Here is a 22,266-nt window from a genome sequence, read left to right as displayed (position 1 = left end):
TTTTGTAATGGCGTATGACTTTTGTCGTTTGCAAACTACTAATTTGCGGTGATGTCGAGGAAAACCCTGGGCCCACCCAGAAGGAACTGCACGAGCAACTACTTGACGGTCAGACAGAATGCGAAAGGAACTACTTTAAATTAAAACACTCATTTCTGAGCCAAGAGAACAGATGCTCGACTTTAGGCGTACTGTCGAAAATATAGCGACTGAGCGCTCAGCACAGCATGAAAACACCCATCAATTGCATGCCACATTAAAATCATTTTAACATGCAATGTCTTTTCAAACTAAACAGCTAACAGACCTTGAAGACCACAGCAGACGTTCAAATGTAATTATTCATGGAATGCCTGAGACCTCAGCAGAATCAAAAGAGGAACTAAAGGACAAGGTAGTGAAGGGTCTCTTTCAAGAAAAACTTCAGGTTAAATCTGAATCTGTAAAGTGTATTCATCGACTGGGTAAGCACGTAGGAAAGCGGCCTGTAATAGTGTATCTGCAAGACTTTACAGAAAAGAAAGAGATAATGAGAAACGCAAGCAAACTGAAGGGCTCAGATATCTTTGTTAAGAATGATTACTCAAAATCAATGCTAAAAAAACACAGTCTGCTCTGGCACAGCGCAAAGGCCGAGATAGAACAAGGGAAAAGAATCAACCTGATACACAATAAACTAAAGATCAATAAGGATATGTATTTTTGGGATGAGGTGCAAAATAGGCGGGTAAAAATGACCGGCTACAAGAACACTGCACCCCAACAGCCTAAACCTGACGTAATGTGCATGCGCACAAGCAACTTCGTCTACTTAATTCGAATGCCCGCAGTGTTATGAATAAAACAGAACCCCTCGAAATCCTATTACTGCAGTACGATCCTTACATTATTGTTATAACTGAGACGTGGTTACATGAACAGGTGAATGATGGCGACATTTTTCCACCTTCCTATACGGCTTTTCGTAAGGACAGGCAATCAAGGGGAGGTGGTGTGGCCGTCCTGATCCAACAAAAATTTGATGCTGTCTTGTTGGATAATGTACCGGAGCTTGAATGTATCTATACTAAAGTAACTTTGTGGGGCCACTCATTCATCGTATGTGCATTATATAGACCGCCGGGCTCAACTCTTGAATACCTATTAAACTAAAGGAACACAGGTCTAAATACCATGGCAACAAAGTTCTTTTGATTGGCGATTTCAATCTCCCCAGAGTAGATTGGGAGCATTTTGAAACCTTTACAGCCAATATCAGCAATGCGAATGCAGTGTTTGACATCATGCTCGCACATAATTTGGTACAATTGGTTCATGAACCAACGCATTATCAGGGTACTGCTAGGTCTATCTTAGATCTGGTATTTATTCCCCGTGATTTCAGTACACATACCGTAGTAATTGAGCAAGGGCTGTCTGATCACTTCCTTGTGTCAGTTTCTATCCCTCTGGTACCGCTTTCGGAAACTGCCAACTTGTCCTTTCATTGTGTGAAAGACTATACACATGCCAAGGATGCTTGCATTATCGAGTATCTAGAAGCCTGATTGATATGTGGGGTTTAACGTCCCAAAACCACTGTATGATTATGAGAGACGCCGTAGTGGAGGGCTCCGGAAATTTCGACCACCTGGGGTTCTTTAACGTGCACCCAAATCTAAGCACACGGGCCTACAACATTTCCGCCTCCATCGGAAATGCAGCCGCCGCAGCCGGGATTCGAACCCGCGCCCTGCAGGTCAGCAGCCGAGTACCTTAGCCACTAGACCACCGCGGCGGGGCGAGCATCTAGAAACCTGTCTGATAGATTTTGTAGCTACCGATGTTTGTAGATTGTGGGACCAATTTAAACGCATATGCTTCTACTGTATCGAAAAACTTATATCGTCTAAACGTAAAAAGGTGCATAAACATATGCCCTGGATGACGAGAAGCATCATTCATCTCAAGCATAAAGTTAAAAGATTAAAGAAAAAGCATGCTGACCCCAAAGTTATAGCTGACGCTCTAGATAAGCTTGCACATGCCGTACATACCTCGAAGGAATACTACTTCAATACGTCCCTCGCAAACTTCATAAAGAATGATCCAAAGAAGTTCTGGAACTATATTAGCGAAAAAAAGAAACCCGTATCACAGGTTTTTGTCAATGGTTCAATGGTATCTGATCAGGCTGCCATTGCTCAACACCTCAATGAGTATTTTCATAGTCTATTTTATACTCCTAGTGCTTCCCCATCTGTCATAAATGCGGACAATGCTGCAAATGTAAACTTTATTTCTTATTGTGGTGTCGGTGCTATGTTGTTGAACTCAAAGACTAAGACTTCTTGCGGTCCCGACAATATCCCCAACATATTTCTGCGTCGCTTTGCAGAGTCTGTTGCAAAATACTTACTCGTCAATTTTCGAGTCTCTCTGTTGTCAGCGGAACTGCCAGATGACTGGAAGTCGGCACGAATAGTTCCTATATTCAAGAAAGGTGACCCCCTAGTACTACAAAATTATCGACCGATCTCCTTAACATCATTAGGCTGCAAGCTTATCGAACACATAATAGCTCATAAATTAAATGCATTCTTAGAAGAACGCTCAGTCTTAACAAATCATCAACATGGGTTTCGAAAAGGATTTTCTACTACAACACAATTGGTTACTATCGTTCATACCTTTGCAGCTTGTCTTGATGCTAACGGCCAAATTGATGTAATATTCTTAGACTACACTAAAGCATTCGACACAGTTCCACACGATAAACTAATTATAAAGCTTCGGTTAGTTGGTATACCAGAATTATTTATCTCCTGGATTTCAGCTTATCTACTCAATCGCAACCAATGTGTTCAGGTAGGAGAAAAACAATCGGGCTGCCTTCCTGTGACTTCTGGCGTTCCGCAGGGGAGCGTACTAGGCCCCCTTCTGCTTCTGGTCTACATTAATGACATTGTCAATGTAATTAGCACCCCGGTACAAATTCATTTATTTGCTGACGATTGTGTTTTGTTTAGAGATGTAACCTGCATTAGTGACCAATGTGATCTTAATACTAACTTAGGCAATGTATCAAAATGGTGTGAACAATGGGGAATGCTTCTTAATGCAAACAAGTGTGTGTATCTCCCCATAACGCGAAAAAAAGTCCCATTAAACTACACATACAATTTAGCTGAAGCACCTTTACTTAAAGTAGCCTCCTATAAATACTTAGGCTTAACGTTAACAAGTACCTTATCCTAGAATTTGCACATAAATAACATCTGCTCTGCCGTTTTCCGTAAATTATGCCTTCTCCGCCACAAGCTCAAGACTGCTCCGCCTAGTGTTAAACTCCTCTCCTACTTTTCCTAAATTAGGCCTAAACTTGAGTACGCCTCCATAGTTTGGGATCCCCACATAAAAAATAACATTCAAAACCTAGAAAGAATTCAAAGAAAAGCAGTACGATTCATATATAGAAAATTTATGTCAACTGACTCCCCCACTGCATTACTAACGGCAAATGGTATAGAACTACTACAAATTCGAAGAACAAAAAGTCGGCTACAGTTTCTTTCAGACATAGTGAACCACAGGCTACCCTTAGACACCGCAGCATACGTATCCCCCTTGTTAAGCAGACCCACTCGACACCACTATCCTCATTCCCTAACGCCAATATTCGCAAGGACTGATACTTTTCGGTACTCCGTCTTCCCACAAACAATAGATGATTGGAACAAACTAACCGAAGCATTTCCTCAAGGCCCTTGACCATTTGTGTAAATACTCTTCTTCCATGACTTCCTTGAATTGTATTATCACCTTGTTGTTCAACTGTTAATTTTTTTTTAAAAGTCATAACCCCTCTGTCTTATAGCAAAGGAATTGTGTAAAAAACGCTTTGCAACCTTGTTTCATTCTGTTATCATCATCATCATCATCATCAGTGTTTATTCAATCAACGTAATACAAAAGCATGGTTACAAAAGTATTTGGACCATTAGCCTGTGTGGCTAGTCAGTGGTCCAATCTATTACATGATTATTTTATTACATGTCAGGAGCAGAGGTGCAGTTAATATGATTATGAATCTATACACAAATTCAATGACAGGGTAGCTTTTAAGGTATACTTTATCGAATTAAATACACATGACAATAAATGCTAAATTGCTGCAAATACTTTAGTACACAAGTGATAAAGAACTAAAGGCATACATTGTAACAATACAGAAGATAGTGATACCACAAAATATTTAGCACAATTTGTGCACAAAATTAACTGCGTTGAAGAAATCAATACAATCGAACTCACTTCAGAACTAGAAACAAAAAGAAGGAAAGAAAAAGAACTATGCCAGATGAGTCGTAAAAAAGTGTGGACGTGAGCTTAACTTTGGTTAAGAACATGAAAAACTTACAAAATGCATTTTACAAGTGAATTTAAAGTTGCGGGCAAGTTTAATTTCAAGTGGAATTGTGTTCCAGATTTTAGCACCAGTGAATTGTATTAACCGTTCGCCATACACATTCCTACAAGTAGGGAGGTTGAAGTTGCCGTTGCCTGCATGCCTTGTGTTAGGGGTCGGTGTAGAAAACGCACTCACAGGTAGTGGAAAATTGGTGTTAATGATAGAATTTATCAACACCGCGGTTTTATAATTTCGCTGAGACGTGAAAGGCAGTATCTGAGTAGATGAAAACAAATCTGAGCTTGGGCAACAAGAGGACGATGCCGTAATAATTCTTAAGGCGCGTTTTTGCAATCGTATGATCGGTGCTATATACGTTAGATAAGTAAAGCCCCATATTTCGCTACAATAACTGAGTTGAGAGTGAAATATAGAGAAGTATAATGATCGTAGCACGTTATATGGAAAGTAACATTTGGCTTTAATGAGCGTGAAGCATGCGAAAGCAAGCTTTTTGGATATGTAATTAACCTCATCTTTCCAATTCAGGTTTTCATCTATTAGAACCCCTAAGTATTTAAACGCGGAAACGCGCTCAATGGGCGCGTCGTTAATTTCTAAGTCCAGCTGACTATAATCGAGGTTTTTTCTTCTGGAATGAAATATGATATATTTAGTTTTGGCTACATTTAATGCGAGCTTGTTGCGGGCGAACCATGCGGAAATCTGTGCCAACTCTGCCGTGATTTCTTCTTTTAGCGTGCACAGAGAGTTACCTCGAAAAAGCAATGCAGTGTCATCAGCGCACATTATGGTTTTGCGTGAAAGTGCAGATGGTAGGTCATTTATGTATAGTGAAAACAACATAGGACCTAGCACGGTTCCCTGGGGTATTCCACATGTTATTTTTCTAAATCCTGAAGATATACGGTCAAACACGACGCATTGTTTTCTATCTGCCAGATAACTAGAAAATAACCGAAGTGTCTTCTCGGTGAAGTCATAATAAGATTCTAATTTCTTTAATAAAATGGAATGCAAAACAGTATCGAATGCTTTCTTTATATCCAAGAAAACGCTGACGGCAATTTCGTTATCATGAAGTACTGAGTTGACGAACTGTGCTAGTGTAAAAACAGCTGTGCTCGTTGACCTATTTGTGATGAAACCATGTTGTTCAGGGCAGATTATGTCGTTTGAGCTTAGAAATCGACAGAGACGGGACCTAATTACCTTTTCAAAAAGCGTGTTAACAATGCTGAGCACCGAGATGGGACGGTAACTGCTCGGATTTTCTCGATCCCCGGATTTGTAAATAGGTACGACTCTCACTATCTTTAGGATATTTGGGTAAGTTCCATTTTGCAGGCACTTATTCATGATGCGGGAAAGAGGCTCCGAAAGAAGGTCTACATTTACCTTCAGTAGTTTTGTAGTAATCCCATCATGACCAACGGCTTTATTGCATGGGAGTTTTAGGATTTCTGACCTAATTTCCTCAGTGGTTACGCTTGCAAGCTGAAAGTCTTCCTCAAATATTTTGTTTTGGCAAGAATGTAGAGGATCTGCTTGAGATTGAGCAGGAAAGTTGTTACCAACATTGGTAAAAAAATTATTGAAGTTATCAGCGGTATTTGTTGTAGGATTATCCGGAGCAATGTGCTTTTTTTCGCCTATTCCCGTAACTTCACGCACTAGCTTCCATACCTGCTTGATGTCACCGCTCTGTTGGACTATTTTAGCACTGTAATACTGCTTCTTGGCTTTCCTTAACATCCCGACTGATTTGTTTCTGAAGTGTTCAACTGCTTTTCATAGTATTCATTTGTTTTGTTTTGTTTCCATCTAGTGAAGTATGTATCTTTTTTCTTTATAACATTCAGTATGTCCCGCGTCACCCAAGGACATATTGCTTCCTTGTGTCTTCGGCCTGTGTATTCTTGGGTTGATTGGCTAATTGCCTCCATTATATGGCAAATAAAGTTTTCCCATTCAGTGTGAACATTACTGTGGTACAAGACTTCAAAATCCGTACGCTCAAGTAATTTGCGCACTACAGCGTAGTTTGTCCGCTTAACTCGTTTTGAGTTATGGCATGGAGGTCCTAAATTAGCATTAGGCACAAACAGAAAAGTGGGGCAGTGATCAGCAATAGTAACGTCATACACTCCGGCGAAAACACTCATATCAGTTCCACAAATAATATGATCAATAAGTGAGGAACAGTTATCACTTATTCGTGTAGGGGCATTAATAACGTTCATTAGATTATATGACTGGAGCATCAATACATAGTCAGGGTATTCATCTTTAAGTAGATCGACGTTAAAATCACCACATATAACCAGTGGGCGGTTGTAGGCTATCAAAGGGTCTAAGACAGTTTCCATAGTAGAAATGAATGCTGCTACAGACGAGCTAGGTGGACGACAAACAGCTCCGAGTATAACGCCACATTTCAAATGCACAAACAAGGCTTCACATTCAGGTTGGCTAGTAGAGTGGTTAGGCATGCACTGGTAATCGATGCTTTTTTTAAGGAACAGAGCAACGCCCCCACCTCGCGAACTGCTCTTCCTAGGTAGCGATAATAATGTGTATCCTGGAACATGCGCAGATTCTCCATCTTTCAACCAGGTTTCAGTAAGAGCGATAACGTCGTATACAAATGAATGACGCGACAAATGAGCGCAGAATTGGTCTAAGTTTCTTCGCGCACTTCGAATATTGCAATGAACAACAGACAAGTTTTCGTACTCATGCCAAGCTTGGTCGATACTTGAAAAATCAAACATCATTGCTCAGGAAATTTGCGATAGATCTTCTGCGCATGTTATGTGCAATACTCGCGAATTTTCTGTCTTTCTCATGAGAATTTTTCCGCTGGATACCCAAGTGAATTTCCAGTTATTTTCGCGCTTCGCCTTTAATGCCTTGCCCAGCAGTACCTTGTTAGCTGGACATAGGTGGTCATTAATATAGAGCGGGGTGGAACCTTCAAAGCCTATGATTGCAGTGGTCAATCTTTGCTTCTTCGTGGCATTCATGAACTTATCTCTGGGGATGCGGGAGATGAACTTAGCAATGATGTTCGATTGTGACTTTTCCCTGGTTGGAACACGATGTACAACCTCGAGATCAGATTCATTTATATCCACTTTCAAATAGGTTGATATGCTCTTGATCACTGCTACAAGGTTCTCTTTTTCTTGCACGGGGACACCTTTAATTTCCACATTGTTACGTCGGCTGTACTGTTGTAGCTCTGTTAGCTCTTTTCTTGTTTCCCTTAGCTCAGTCGTGAGCCTGCTGAAGTCATTCTTTATTGCCCTGTTTTCCGTTCTGACGATTGCAATTTCATTTTTCAAGTCACCGATTTCCGATTTAAATTCCTCAAATTCCTTATTAATGAATTCCATTGCTTCTTTGAGGGGTTTGAGCTCTTTTTCAATTAGCTTAGGCAGCTCTTTCTTTAGTGCAGCATGCTTATGCTCAATTGACTGTCTTATCGGTTGTATCTCTACTTCAATTATTGCCTTTAAATCTTCCTTCAGTTGGTCATTTTTAGGATCAAGTCGAGCACTCAAGTCCGCTAGTGCTACGTTAAGTTCCTTGACGGTTGTGGGAGTTTTGTTACTCATATCTCTGGCAGCAAAAAAAAAAAACGCGGAGCTATTTAGTGTGTTTCATGTATGCTCACCCTGCTTGGACTTTTTGTCCGCAGTATTCTATAAATAAATAATAAAATAAATAAATAACTATATGGGAAGGCATTCTGTTTCAAGCACTATTAGAGAATAACTTTAGATACACAATAAATCTGGTACTCGTGATAGCTATGACAAATAAGCATAAAGTATGAACTTACCCTTAGGGCAGGACAATAAAAAAATCAGTACCTATGAAAAATTGCCTGAAATGGCTCATTGGGAAGTTGATAAAAAAAACGAACTATTTGATATAGGCTGACAATCTTTCTTGAATGCCCTCCTAAATTCTCCAAGATGGCTCCAAATTTTCCCATTATTTTATTGCGAGCTCAATTTGGTCATTTTACCAAGTAGCAAGGAGAATGTTTGGCGCTGTATATTAGAGTGAAGTACAGTGAATATAAATGTCTGAACACTACCAGATATAAATCAGACAGTTTGATGTAAAGATAAAACAGAGAATTCATTTTGGCTCCCCATTAGAAAAGACATATGTCACTCATCAGATGAAAAAAAGAAAAAAACAACAGTTTGGAGGTCTAGGTAATGTATGAGGTGCAAGAGAAGGACACATGAGAAAGCACTTGTGCTAACTATCATAACATAACTTCAAAAGCTCCTTGAATAGAAATAGCAGTAAGAAAGCGACATGGTACTCCAAGACATTGTCTAATAAGTAGACTCGCGCATGACAAGCAAAAACATTGCAATACTCCGAGTCAAAGTAGTCTGATGAACAATTAAGAAACACTAAATAATTATCAAATCATCAAGGTGAGTGCCTTTGTCCACTAGAAGTTACTATCAGGATTCCTGTGTAGATAAGTATTAAGTTCTTAGATGTTAATACTACCTTCAGTGATGACTATGACATGCTGGTGGGACTTTCCTAGGGCGATTAAACCATCATTATCATATTACTCAGCCCATTCAAAATTAGTTAAAAAAAAGGAGTTTAAAAATGTGTTTCATCAATGCACTAACAAATCATGCATTCACTGTAACAACAAAGCATTCAGTCAGCATGATTTGCATCTACAAGATGCTGGTTATCCCCGACAGCTTTTGGTGTCAGTCGAAGAAGGAATACCTAATAAACCTTTCTATGCAGAAAAACAGAACCAGGAAAGAAAATTGCTGCGAACTGCCAAGTAAAACAGAGGAATAAGTATGTTGAGTGTAAGAACTCAGTCACATACAGCATTACCTCGACATGTGGAAAATGCTACATTGGGAAAATCGGGAAGATGCATTCATGATAGGTTACGTGAATACAAAAATAAAGTTGGAAGAAATGCTAGTGATGGTTTTCTCGTGCAACATTGTAATCAGCATCAATGTTCCCCCAGCTTTGAAAACACGAGAATAACAGCTAGAAGCAAATGTCAAATGACACCGCTTTTAACAGAAGTCCAACAGATTGCTGCACTTGGAGATATGTGTGTCAGCAAACTGTTGATAACACTATCGGAAAAAGAATCAACATATCTGCGCATGTTTTGAGATCGTTAGAGTATGTGTATATATTGTCACTTTGTTCACCAAGCTCATGTGACCGACTCGTTACACAAGTGCATAAATGTTCCGTGGCTTCGGAACTTTGTTGGAAGTTAGCGCTTTATCTATATGCGCCTTTATTTTTTCCTGTCCTTTAGGGGCGCGACAAGGAAACTTACTGAGGATGTTCCACCAACAAACCCGTATTGCCTCCCTCGTCAAATCAATGAGCTCATCCCATGCAACACACATTCATCCCAGAAATCTTGCTTAACCTCTGTTCACAACTCTTTCTTCTAACCAGTTTGAGGCCCTGTTAATTTACACCCTGTCGTCAGTTTCCATTAGCTCAGAATATTACCAAACTGAACGTGCACAATAGTACACCTGGGAGTAATGTTCAAAAATATGCACTTACCTAGTTCCCTGCGCACCTTGCCAACCTGCAAAAGTCTTTGTTTAAGTGCAGAAGCTGCACAGCCATTTCTTCTGATTCTTTGAACAGGTGTGGAATGGTGTATTTCCAACTCTGCAAGCAGATTGCCCCTTATACTTAGAAAACTATTCTAACAGTGAAGAACCCAAATGCAACCAAGTTTTTTAAATTTCATGAAAAAGACAAGTGATAGGTGATAATGAACTTGTCGTTTTCTTTTTTTCTCTAGTTATTTTGCAACTCTCCTAAGGCAGAAGCTGGCTTTGCAGCGATCATCAAATGCTAGTGATTACCCTCCTGGGAAGTAAAAAAAAATGTCACAAGATGAAGAATGATCTACCATCGGTTGAATGTTGGATGCCTAACTAGAAAGTAGCAGGTTTTGTACCAACTGGTGCAAAATGTTTGTTACAGCAAAAGCTGTTAAGATATCACAACAAGAGTCATTTTTTGCGCCGTAAATGTGCACTGCCACTGCGGTCCTTGTCTGTAACCACCATCGAGCGAAATAAAAAAAAAAAACTGCAATGGACTGGAATTAAAAGCCCGTCCCCTTGCATGCCAGATGCAACAGATGCAACACAATGTAAATTGCTTAACAAGTGGGTAATCGAATGCTCCAACCCATAACAATAGGCTCCGCCATAAGCTACATCCTCAACAAAGTGCAAATAATTTCTTGCAAGTGGGTAGCGGGTACTACTCTTCTGCGAAAAATGGCATAGGGGATGCCTTCCTTCTACACAGAAATTATGATTGTTTCTGGCACAGTGGGCACCCTGCAAGTGTGCTAGTTAAGGGGGGACGTAGGTTCTAATAAAAAGTGACTAGTTTTGAATCAGTATAAACCAAAGTTCACTATTTTGATCACTTTTTTACGCTGATTTCAAATCTTTATTTAGTTTATGATTAGCTGTACTACCTAAAAAATATTGAGATTAAAAAAATAATTGTGCCTACTCCTTTTGAGTCTTTTCGGCTGTTTGAACGTACTGAAACTAGTATTTAAGTGCATTAGTCCAGTGTCCAAGCTATGCTGCAGGGGATGATGGCATCTTTATTCATTTGCAAGCGCTGCGTAGGTAAAAAAAACAGCACTCACTACTATTTTATCATATTCACTCTTGTTAATATCCTCAATTATAATTTGCAGAATGACTGTACAGTAATACAAACAGCATCACCCCCTTGATCACTTCAGTACGAGTAAAATGATACTAAGTTTGTCACTTTTGCTCAACAACAAAGAAAGAACCCCCATAAAGCTGAGGGCATTGAGCAAAAACCTCTGAGAAAAATGCATTTGAAGTTTCAGACAGCGGTATCATCTGTGAAAGAACACCCACAGCACTACAAATTATATCATTGAATAAGTTGGTTCTTCTCGAAAATAGCCATATCAAATAAAAGGCAATAGCTAGCCAATGTATCGGCAAAAGTGTGTTATAAAGCCACGTAGTGCAGTCAGAACCAGAGTGATAGACATTGGCTTTATCATTTCATTGGCCTGTACCGATTCCCTGCAAGCTTACGTAGGCTAATGAAATAACAGAGATTAAGCCTGGTTTATTTATTGAACAAAAAGTTGGTTATAATGGTCCCGCAATAACATTTGGCTCACAAGCAGGCAAGGGCCGTACAAGGGGTTCCCTGCTAATTTGTGTCAATTTGAAAGCCCGTTCTTTGTGTCACAACTGTGAAAGTGCTCTTTTTGCAAACACCTCATGTCAGAATTTGTTTCTGAAGGCTGTAGCAAGGAAATCAATCTCTCAAAAGCTATCAAAGCATATTAGATACTCGAGTATTGCTGTCAGACTGTGGTTAAAATGACTCGCGTTGTGCCCTCGTCGACGATATTGGTTACCTTAAATGAAAGCATTTCATTTCACAAGGCATTATTTTATCACTACTATTCTAGCTACCTTCAGTGAGAAACTCTTCTTGCACAAGTCATAGGCTTCAAACGCAGACTTCTGCCTTAAAAAGGGACACTTGAGCCAAACTTGGAACAAAGCAGAAGCCCAAACATGCTTATCACGTTCAAGCCCATGAGGACAAATTACATGCTCCTTTTTTGCCACTAACATGCCATTGCTTCTGCTGTTTCATAACACACTACACACTGTGATTTCAAGCACTCATTCCACCACTGCATTTCGCACCCACTTGGTAGTCCCATATAGGTACCCAACGCTGGACCAGAGGGCTCTTTTGGGCCGCCTCAGCATTTGCTGGTACCGACCGCAAGGGATACCAAGGAAATGAAACTCTCGCTGAACTCATTGACATGCTGAAGTGTCTGTGCCCTTTTTGGCACGCTTTCAAAAACTTCCTGGGTGCTTCCATAATTACCCGTAATCCCCCTGCCTATTAAAAAGAAAAAATGTGCATACATCAGGTGCATACATCATACACAGTGCATACATCAGGTGGGTTCAGCCTCGCACCCTCAACCACACTCAGCCATAGGCACTACCGTGGCGTTTTTTAATCTCGCACTCTTGGTACGTCATTTTAATACCACAATATCCATACATGCCAGCACACACACAACTATGCTTCAGCTGTACGCAAGTGAAAGCCAAGGAAGACCACACTTCTAACATCACATGAGCATGCGACACCTGCGAATAAACAGGTAGAATAAAAAAAAAAAAAAAAGACCGCCTGTGGCTGTGCCGGCCAGTGGGAGGCTCAAATAGAGCGGCTAACCTTTTGCATGCGCTCTGAAAAATGAGCGTTTAGAAACTACTCCTCAGAAAACCGACGATGGCAAGCGTGTTTTGTTGAAGCGATGCCATTTTGCTACACCGCAAAATGCGCGCAAGGAAAACAGCTTCAGAACAGGCCCAAGTTGGCGGTGATCGGTGAGGTGCTGCACGAGCTGTTCGCACGGCAAATTTGAATAAATTCTGCTTCTTGTGATACATTTTGTGGCTTCTGCGACATCTAGAAACGAAGTTTTAACCAATTTCTCGGGTGAAATTGGTGATAATATTTACAGGGCAGCTGCCTCGAGGCAGAAACATGCCTAAAACACATTTTTTTCGCTATATTTTTGGCCATTTTTTTACAATTCTAAGACTTGCGACCCCCTTTAGCCAAAAAGTGTTTACAGAAGCTTCTAAAAAGGCACCCTTCTAGGTCACGCTGTGACTGTGCTGAGGGTTTTTCATTCACATTTTCTCTCATTCTTTCACATTGTAGTGGAGCATACGCACCAACGCGTAAGCGCCTTCGAAAAACAACGAAAAGCCCGTGCTCTGATTGCGCGAGAACCTGTGCCGCCTTCGCCAGACTTGCTGGTCGCCCATTTTCCGTCGCGACCTCGTTGCGACTCCTCTGTTCTAATAAACATCATCGCATTTGGTGGAGGCTGCTGAGATCCCTAAGCAGACCTGGAGCTCCGCTCTCGCAAGTTGGCCGAAAGACTACCGTACAACATGACTGACGCAGTCGCCAACCAGCCCATCCCAGCACAGCCAGCACCATTGGCTGCCCCGTCGACCTGCCCCGGTGCCACCCGTCAGCGGGACCCACCAATCTTCAGCGGCAGTGGTGAGCAAGACGTCGAAGACTGGCTCTCCTTGTACGAACGCGTGAGTGCCAGCAACAAATGGGACAACGACTCTAAGCTTGCCTATGTCATCTTTTACTTGGCTGACGTCGCCAAGCTATGGTTCACCAACCGCGAAACCGCCATCGCCAGCTGGTCCACCTTCAAGACCCTCGTGACCGAAGCGTTCGGCCGACCAGAGGTCCGCAAGCTCCGCGCTGACCAGCATCTGCGCCACCGAGCCCAGCAACCTGGTGAGACCTTTATTAGCTATATTGAGGATGTGCTCGACCTCTGCAGGCGTGTTAACTCATCCATGCCTGAAGAAGAGAAAATTCGACATATTCTCAAAGGCATCGAGGATGGCGCATTCCAGATGTTGCTGGCGAAGAGCCCGACCACGGTGGCAGTCCTCGTAAGCCTGTGCCAGAGCTTCGATGAATTGCGTCGTCAGCGTTCCATCGCCCGACAGAGTGTCCCATCACCACATTCGATCTCGGCCGTCGCACTCGCCAATGGCAACGTTCACCAAGGAACTCTGTCGAACCAGATTAAAGACTTCATCAGGGAGGAAGTCGCCCGACAGCTTTCCCTGCTGCCGCATAGTGACGCGCCCACGACAAGCCTCCCTTCGAATATGCAGCAGGCCATACGCACTGAAATTTGCAATGCACTCCCTACAGTTCCGGCCTCTTACCCGTGCACTTCGGTGCCATCTGATCTCTCAACTGCTGGCTACGCACCAACTGCGCCGCCTTCACCTCTCAGCTACGCAGCTGTGGTCGCGCGGCCCCCACCGCATCCAGTCGCCTTATCGGCTCCACCTCCTCCGGCCTCGCCTCCAGTCTACAGGCCCCCACCTTGCTTTTTCCGTCCATCTAATGAGTGGCGCACCCGAGACAATCGTCCCATCTGCTTCGCGTGTGGCATCGCTGGCCACATTGCACGCTTCTGCCGCCGCCGTCCCACGCCTGCGCACGCATACTTCGGAGCTCCTACCTACGCACCGCAGCAGACCACCACGTCTGCATATGAACAGAGGCATTCCGACTCGGATCGCCACCCATCGACTGCTCGTTTCCCATCACCTCGTCGCCGATCACCATCGTCTATGCGTCGTCGACCACCTCTTGAGGAGGGAAACTAATCAGTGCAGTTCCGGAGGCAAGAACTGCAACTTGTGCGCAATTCCCAAGGCCTCCATTTTCGCCGCAAAATGTTGTTGACGTTGATGTTGAAGGAGTCGCCACATTAGCGTTAATTGATACCGGTGCCGCCGTTTCTGTGATGAACGCAAACTTTTGTAGGAAACTGAAGAAAGTGACCACATCTCTCAGTGGCTTGGTGCTGTCCACGGCTAGCGCGCAACACATTCATCCCTCGGCTGTGTGTACGGCGCGCGTCGTCATCCGAGACGTTTTGTACGTCGTACAGTTTTTTGTTCTACCATCTTGCTCTCATGACCTTATCCTGGGTTGGGATTTGTTATCACGTCATGAAGCTATCATCGATTGTTCCCGTGTCGAAGTGTCCCTTGTGTCAACATGTGAATTTCCACCACCCGACCACTCTCCTCTGCTCTGCAAAGTCATCGCTGATGACGACATCACCTTGCCTCCTGAAGCTTCGGTCCCTATTAGCCTTTCATGTCTGGCGCAACCTGACGGCACGATAGTGTTTATGCCATCTCCGGTTTTTACTGAACGCAAGGGCATTGTTCTCCCATTTGCTGTTCTTACAATTGCGTCTGGTTTAACCGTAATGCTGGTCACCAACCACTGCAACTACCCCATTGACTTACTTCGTGGTGAAACATTAGGATATGTGCAACCTGTCGACCATATCGATGATATTATTCTTCCTGACGAAACGCCATGTCACATTGCTGCAATCACTCATGCGTCTGAGCCATCAAGTTCGTCAGCCTTCGACAATGCTATTGACGCAGACCTTCCCCTCTCGCATCGCCGCCAACTTGTTGCTCTCCTTAACAAGTTTCGTTCTTTTTTCGACTTTCAAGAACCTGCTTTGGGCCGCACCACCACTATCGCTCATACTATTGACACCGGCTCACATTCGCCTCTGCGACAGCGTCCTTACCGCGTTTCCGCCGAAGAGCGCCGCGTCATTACGGAGCAAGTAGATGACATGCTTAAACGTGGAGTCATACAGCCTTCTCAAAGCGCTTGGTCATCACCTGTGGTTCTGGTCAAGAAAAAAGATGGCACCGTACGATTTAGCGTGGACTATCGCCGCTTAAACAATATTACGAAAAAAGATGTCTACCCGCTACCACGAATAGACGATGCTCTTGACTGTTTACAAGGCGCCGAGTACTTTACATCTTTGGATCTGTGTTGTGGGTATTGGCAGGTGCCAATGGCTGAATGTGATCGCCCTAAAACAGCCTTTGTAACGCCGGATGGCCTATATGAGTTCAAAGTCATGCCATTTGGGCTCTGCAACGCGCCTGCCACATTTGAGCGCATGATCGACACCATCTTGCATGCCCACAAGTGGAAAACCTGCTTATGTTACCTGGACAACATCGTAGTCTTTTCATCTGATTTCCCGACACATCTTGCTCGCCTCCACGAGATTCTGACGTGTCTAACTTCTGCAGGCCTACAACTTAACTCCAAGAAGTGCCACTTCGCAGCACGAAAACTAACCATCTTGGGACATGTCAGCACGAGAGACGGTGTTCTTCCGGATCCCGATAAGCTTCGAGCTGTCGCTGACTTTCCCTTGCCCACATCACTGAAATCCCTAAGAAGTTTCGTCGGTCTCTGCTCCTACTTTCGTCGCTTCGTGCGCAACTTCGCGTCCATCATCGCACCTCTCACGAGTCTGCTTTCCAACAGCAAAGGCATATCTGCATGGTCACCTGCATGTGACGACGCATTTCGCCAGCTGTGCCGCCTGCTGACCTCACCACCTATTCTTCGTCACTTCGACCCTGCTGCGGCCACAGAAATTCACACCGATGCAAGTGGCATCGGTCTTGGTGCAGTTTTGGCACAACGGAAAGGCACCCAAGCTGAATACGTAGTCGCCTATGCAAGTCGCGCTCTCAAGAAGGCTGAATTGAATTACTCCGTGACAGAGAAAGAGTGTCTGGCCATAATCTGGGCGTTGACGAAGTTTCGCCCGTACCTTTACGGCCGTCCTTTCAACGTGGTCACAGACCACCACGCTCTATGTTGGCTGTCCACCTTGAAAGACCCGTCCGGACGCCTGGAGCATTGGGCACTTCGATTGCAAGAATACGACATCCGTGTCGTATATCGTTCCGGTCGCAAGCATGCGGATGCCGATGCACTTTCGCGATCGCTATTAACACCAGATGTGGCTTCTCTGTCTCCCCCTTTTACCACCTTGTCACCACTCGACACAACTGACATGCTTTCGGAGCAGCGCAAAGACCCACACCTTGCCTTGTTAGTCGACTACCTTACCGATCCGTCTGCTGTCCCTTCCACGAGAGCGCTACGCCGGCAAGCAGCCCACTTTTCCTTACGAGACAACATTCTGTACCGCCGTAACTACATGCCTGGTGGTCGGAAGTGGCTCCTTGCTGTCCCAACTCATATGCGCTCTGACATCTGCATGAATTTCCATGCAGATCCCCAAAGTGCTCACGCAGGTGTCCTGAAAACCTACGAAAGGCTGCGCCAACGCTATTACTGGCGAGGAATGTATCGCTTTGTGCAGAAATACGTTCAGTCTTGCACCACTTGCCAACAGAACAAGACACCTCCGCGGCACCTTACTGGCATGTTACAGCCGCTCCCGTGCCCGGCTCGCCCATTCGACCGCGTGGGTATAGACCTCTATGGCCCCCTCCCATATAGTATCTCTGGAAACCGGTGGATTATTGTCGGAGTCGATCATCTGACACGCTACGCTGAGACTGCAGCTCTACCGGCAGCGACCGCCCACGAAGTTGCACTCTTCATTCTCCGCAGCTTCATTCTACGCCATGGTGCTCCGCGGGAATTACTCAGTGATAGGGGTCGAGTGTTCCTGTCGGAGGTCATCCAAGCTATCCTCGCTGAATGCAACATCATCCACCGGAAATCTACCGCATACCACCCCCAGACAAATGGTCTCACTGAGCGGTTCAACCGCACACTTGGCAACATGCTGAGGATGTACACCTCCTCCGACCACACTAACTGGGACGCTGTATTGCCTTTTGTTACCTTCGCTTATAACACCACGACGCAAGCGACTACCAGCTTTTCCCCGTTCTTTTTATTGTACGGCCGCGAACCTTCCCACCCACTCGACACTATACTACCGTATCGCCCTGATGCATCTGAGTGCTCCCCGCTTTCGGAAGTCGCCAGATACGCTGAAGACTGCCGTCAGTTGGCTCGGTCTCTGACAAGTGAGGCTCAAGGCCTACAAAAGACTCGACACGACGACGCTCACCGCATAGCTCCTACATTTCGTGCTAGCTCCCTTGTGTGGCTTTGGGTGCCCCCGCACGTTCCTGGCCTGTCTTCTAAACTTCTGGCCCGGTACCATGGTCCCTACCGTGTCATTGACGCGACCTCCCCGGTGAATTACGTCATCGAGCCATTAACACAATCACCAGATTTGCGCCGTCGAGGACGCGAGACCGTACACGTCGACCGTCTCAAGCCCTACTACGACCCCCTCATTGTGCCTACTCCCTGAGTCGCCAGGATGGCTACCCTTCACCCCGGGGGTATTGTAGTGGAGCATACGCACCAACGCGTATGCGCCTTCGAAAGACAACGAAAAGCCCGTGCTCTGATTGCGCGAGAACCTGTGCCGCCTTCGCCAGACTTGCTGTTCGCCCATTTTCCGTCGCGACCTCGTTGCGATTCCTCTGTTCTAATAAACATCATCGCAACATTTATGTTGTAATTACCACACTAGAGTCTGACAACAAATAATGCTACTGCCTTAGCTTCATTGTCTGCAAGGCTCACTATATTGCATCTAGCAGTGAAACAAAGCCTTAATCTATCCTCACTCTTTCATCATCATGTGTGCTAAGATGACGCAACAGATTTGGTCAGCTCCTTCGTGTATCTTCTCATAACAACCCCCATGTGCCACACTATTCTGGTCAACTCTGACCAAAAATAGTTTTCATGATTATTTTGAGAGAACTTGCAAAGAACTGGAATGAAAAAGAAACAGGAGACCGTGGTACCACGAAAAACACCCTTTTTCAAGCAACATGTAAAAATGGCCACGAAAACTTGAAAATCACACGAAAAAAAACAAAAAACATGTACACTGCAGCCTGCTATACAGAAAAACCGCAGCTGACTTCAATCCACGTTAGGGTCCACTCTAGCCCTAAGCTAGCCACTACGGCTTCTCAGCGATTACTTCATACATGTAGTGCGTCCCAATCGAGCTTCCGTGACGTCCGCTCAGTGACCCACTGTCCCATTGCTCAGGCCTCTGTAAATGTTTCATGCTCATCGTCGTAGATCTGCATCCAAAGTGCTTGCTTCTTTGCTCTCACTTCTGTCGACATCATGTTCATCATCAAAAGGTTAAGCTTAGCTGTACCTTGCAACATACAGTAGACTCAGTAAACGGAACCTGAAGGAACCTGAGAAATGTGTTCCATTTAACAGGAGTTCCATCTACTAAGAGATGAACAAGGGTGCAGAATACAAGCCTGCAATGAAATATAGCAGAGGCATTTGTTTCGTTTAAGCAGTGGTTCCCTTTAACAGATTTTTGTTTACGGAGAGTCTACTGTACAACCTGGTGCTACAGGAATGCCATGTGGGTTATAGCCGTCGTATTAAGAAGCTTAAGTGCTACTGGTGCACCACAAACAGCTGTGATGAGGTGCCACAGGTTCGGTTAGCCTCACTGGGCGTCCACCAAGATTGACAGCTGCTTCCCGGCACCCTCATGCCACTGACCTTCAGAACCGAGCAAATGCTGCTATCACTGCGGGAATGACGCTGACTATTTTGGCCTTCTTCGTTCGGCGCTCCACAGGAAAATGCTTATTTTCCTCCCGGTGTTTCAAAAGTGCCGCCTCAAATGCGTCATGTGCTGTTCTGCGCGTATGTATTGCATCGTATGTGTGTTCCATTTATGTATGTTATGTATAACTTCGAGTTGCTGGTCACAATAGTACCGAGAAATTATCTCGAGACCTGTACGGTACTTCTTTTTTGCAAATAATTGTTTGTACTTCCACCCTGTAACGGCCCACTTCTGGGCTAACAGTATAAATAAATGAAATGAAATGAAATGAAATCCCGGCTCGGGTCGTGTTGCACGAGCCTGTCTGCGACAAATCAAGTGTGTGTACATAGCAGTGCAGCACATCACTGGTTACATTTTCATGGCTCCACACACCATCCCCACTTGCATATCGTTGGCACTTGCCTTATGCCCCTTTACTAATGACATTAGCCCCCTTTTTCGAGTTTTCTTTTTTTTAATTAAAAGCTGCTTGCTTCTTTCTCCTCAGCATTTTAGCCCTGTGTTCTGGTAATGTCATCCCTTGTGATCACTCATGCCAGGCTGGAGTATCACCTTTCATTGCCGTACATTTTCACTTGTCACAGCACCACACCATCATACAATTCACCATGCACGCACATCAGAAATATAGACAATGCTAACAAGGTTCACTGTCCAGAACATTACAGTTCCCAAACCCTACAAGACAATTTGCAAAGGACTGGAATACAAAAATTGCGAAAACGCTGAAACTTGTGGGAGAGTGCCAAAAAAGAAAAGAGTAGTGGTTCAAAGGTCAGACTTGCGCATGACAGAATTACCATTGATAACGAAGTATTCTGCTGGGACGATGAAAAGAACTGCAGAACTAAAATTGATAAGAAGAGGGTGAGCACTGATAAAAACCTGTGACAATGTGCACCGAAACCTGATGATTCCACGTTGATAAACATGAACGCGAGAAGCCTGGCTAACAAAGCCCTAGAACTTGAGCATTTTCTTATTGTGCACAATCCCGATATTGTCATAATGAGTGACACTTGGCTGCGTCCAGACATAAAAGATACCGAAATAATTACGCCCACCTACAAAATGATCTGCAATGACCGTGATTCTCACGAAGGCGGGGTGGCAATTATCTATAAACAGGGAATGAAACTCGTACTCATGAATGATTGTCCAGGCACAGAAAGTGTTTGGTGTAAAATAATGTCGGCTGGAATTACTTACATCATTGATGCTGTCTACGGACCCCCAAATGTTCCTGTTGCCTTTTTGGAAGCCATACAAGAATACATTTTGAACAGCGTCCCCTCAAACGCACGCGTAATCCTGGGAGGAGATTTTAACTTGCCCGGGATATGTTGGGATACTCTGAAAACGAGTTCCGTAGATGCTTAGCACAGCGAGATATTGCTGGATATTGCCTTTAATAATGACTTCACCCAAGTTGTAAATGAGACTACCAGGATTGGTCCAATAACAAACTCAATCTTAGACTTAGTATTGGTGAATAGGAAAATAGAGAAATATGCGGTAATGGTTCACGGCGGCCTCTCTGATCATAAAATAGTATTGCTCTGTATTAAGAAATTTATTTTACCCAGCCATGTTCAAAGAAAAGTAATCACGATAAAAGATTTTAGCCAAGCTGATCATGTTAGCATCTTGGACCATCTAGAAATATCTCTGGATTCATTTCACGTGGGAATGGACGTCAAATCAATTGTGGTGTACATTTAAAAGTATAGTTCATTACTGCTTGGATAAGTTTGTACCGCAAAGAAAGAAAACTGCGAGGAAATGCAATCCTTGGATAACTCGGGAAATTATTCAGCTCAAACGCAAAATTAGGCGCAAGAAGCGCTATGCAGAAAAAAATCAAAGCGAGATACCATCTATTTCATCTACATTAAAGCTCAAGCTGTCAGCTGCGAAGGAAAACAATTATTCAAACACACTTTCCGAATTTATGAAAGTTTCACCCCTACGGTTTTGGCGTCACCTTGCCGAGCCTAAAGAGAATGTGCAGTACTTTGATGTTCGTGGAAACATTGTTACTGACAGTGCGCAGATTGCTAATAGGTACAACGATTACTTTCATTCTGTGTTCTCAGCTCCAAAAGTTCCCAGAACAAATCAGGATACATGTAGCTTGTCTGTGTCAAGCACCAAGCCGGACGTTGTTATTACAGAGGAATGCATTCTTTCGATTCTTGTCGAGATGGATACAAAAAAATCTATTGACCCCATTTGTATACCGAGTGAATTCTTGAAGCGTTATGCAGAGTGGGTTGCAAAATACCTATCGGTTATTTTCAAAGCATCTCTAGAGCAAAATGCATTACCAAGTGACTAGTTAACTGCCAAGGTAGTCCCTGTTCATAAGTGTAGAACAAACTGCTGTGTTGACAATTACAGACCAATCTCAATTACATGCATATGCTGTAAAATACTGGAACATGTCGTGTAAAAATGCCTGTACAAGTACCTTGAGGATTCGAATATTCTGGTCCCTAGCCAACATGGTTTTCGGCGGAATTAATCAAGCAATTTTCAGCTAATTGAAACCACCTATGATTTTGCACAGTCTCTAAATGAAAAGGGTCAAATCAATGCAGTTTGCCTTGATATGTCAAAGGCTTTTGATCGTGTTCTCCACGCGCAGCTGATGGAGAAACTGGTATGCCTTGGCATAAAT

General features: G+C 43.8%; 1 protein-coding gene across 32 annotated transcripts in view; it reads right to left on the bottom strand.

Annotated features, from left to right (window-relative positions):
• Nucleotides 1–22,266, bottom strand: part of lili (LMBR1-like protein lilipod) — a 742,764-nt gene that overhangs the window by 322,902 nt on the left and 397,596 nt on the right. For 30 of the 32 annotated variants that reach the window (XR_012895090.1, XM_075894063.1, XM_075894067.1 and 27 more), the window contains one exon: nt 10,016–10,126. The exons of 1 other annotated variant lie outside the window; for it this stretch is intronic. Coding sequence is in view for 30 of the 31 variants with exons in the window: in XM_075894063.1 (XP_075750178.1) it covers nt 10,016–10,126 (111 nt within the window). In the remaining variant the exon portion in view is untranslated. The remainder of the gene's footprint in view (nt 1–10,015; nt 10,127–22,266) is intronic. One more of the 32 variants, XM_075894083.1, reaches the window with a different exon arrangement.

The sequence above is a fragment of the Rhipicephalus microplus genome, chromosome 4 (genome assembly GCF_043290135.1).
Source record: "Rhipicephalus microplus isolate Deutch F79 chromosome 4, USDA_Rmic, whole genome shotgun sequence".
NCBI lineage: Eukaryota > Metazoa > Arthropoda > Arachnida > Ixodida > Ixodidae > Rhipicephalus > Rhipicephalus microplus.
Note: the sequence above shows the minus strand (reverse complement) of the source record. Positions and strands in the feature narration are given on the sequence as shown.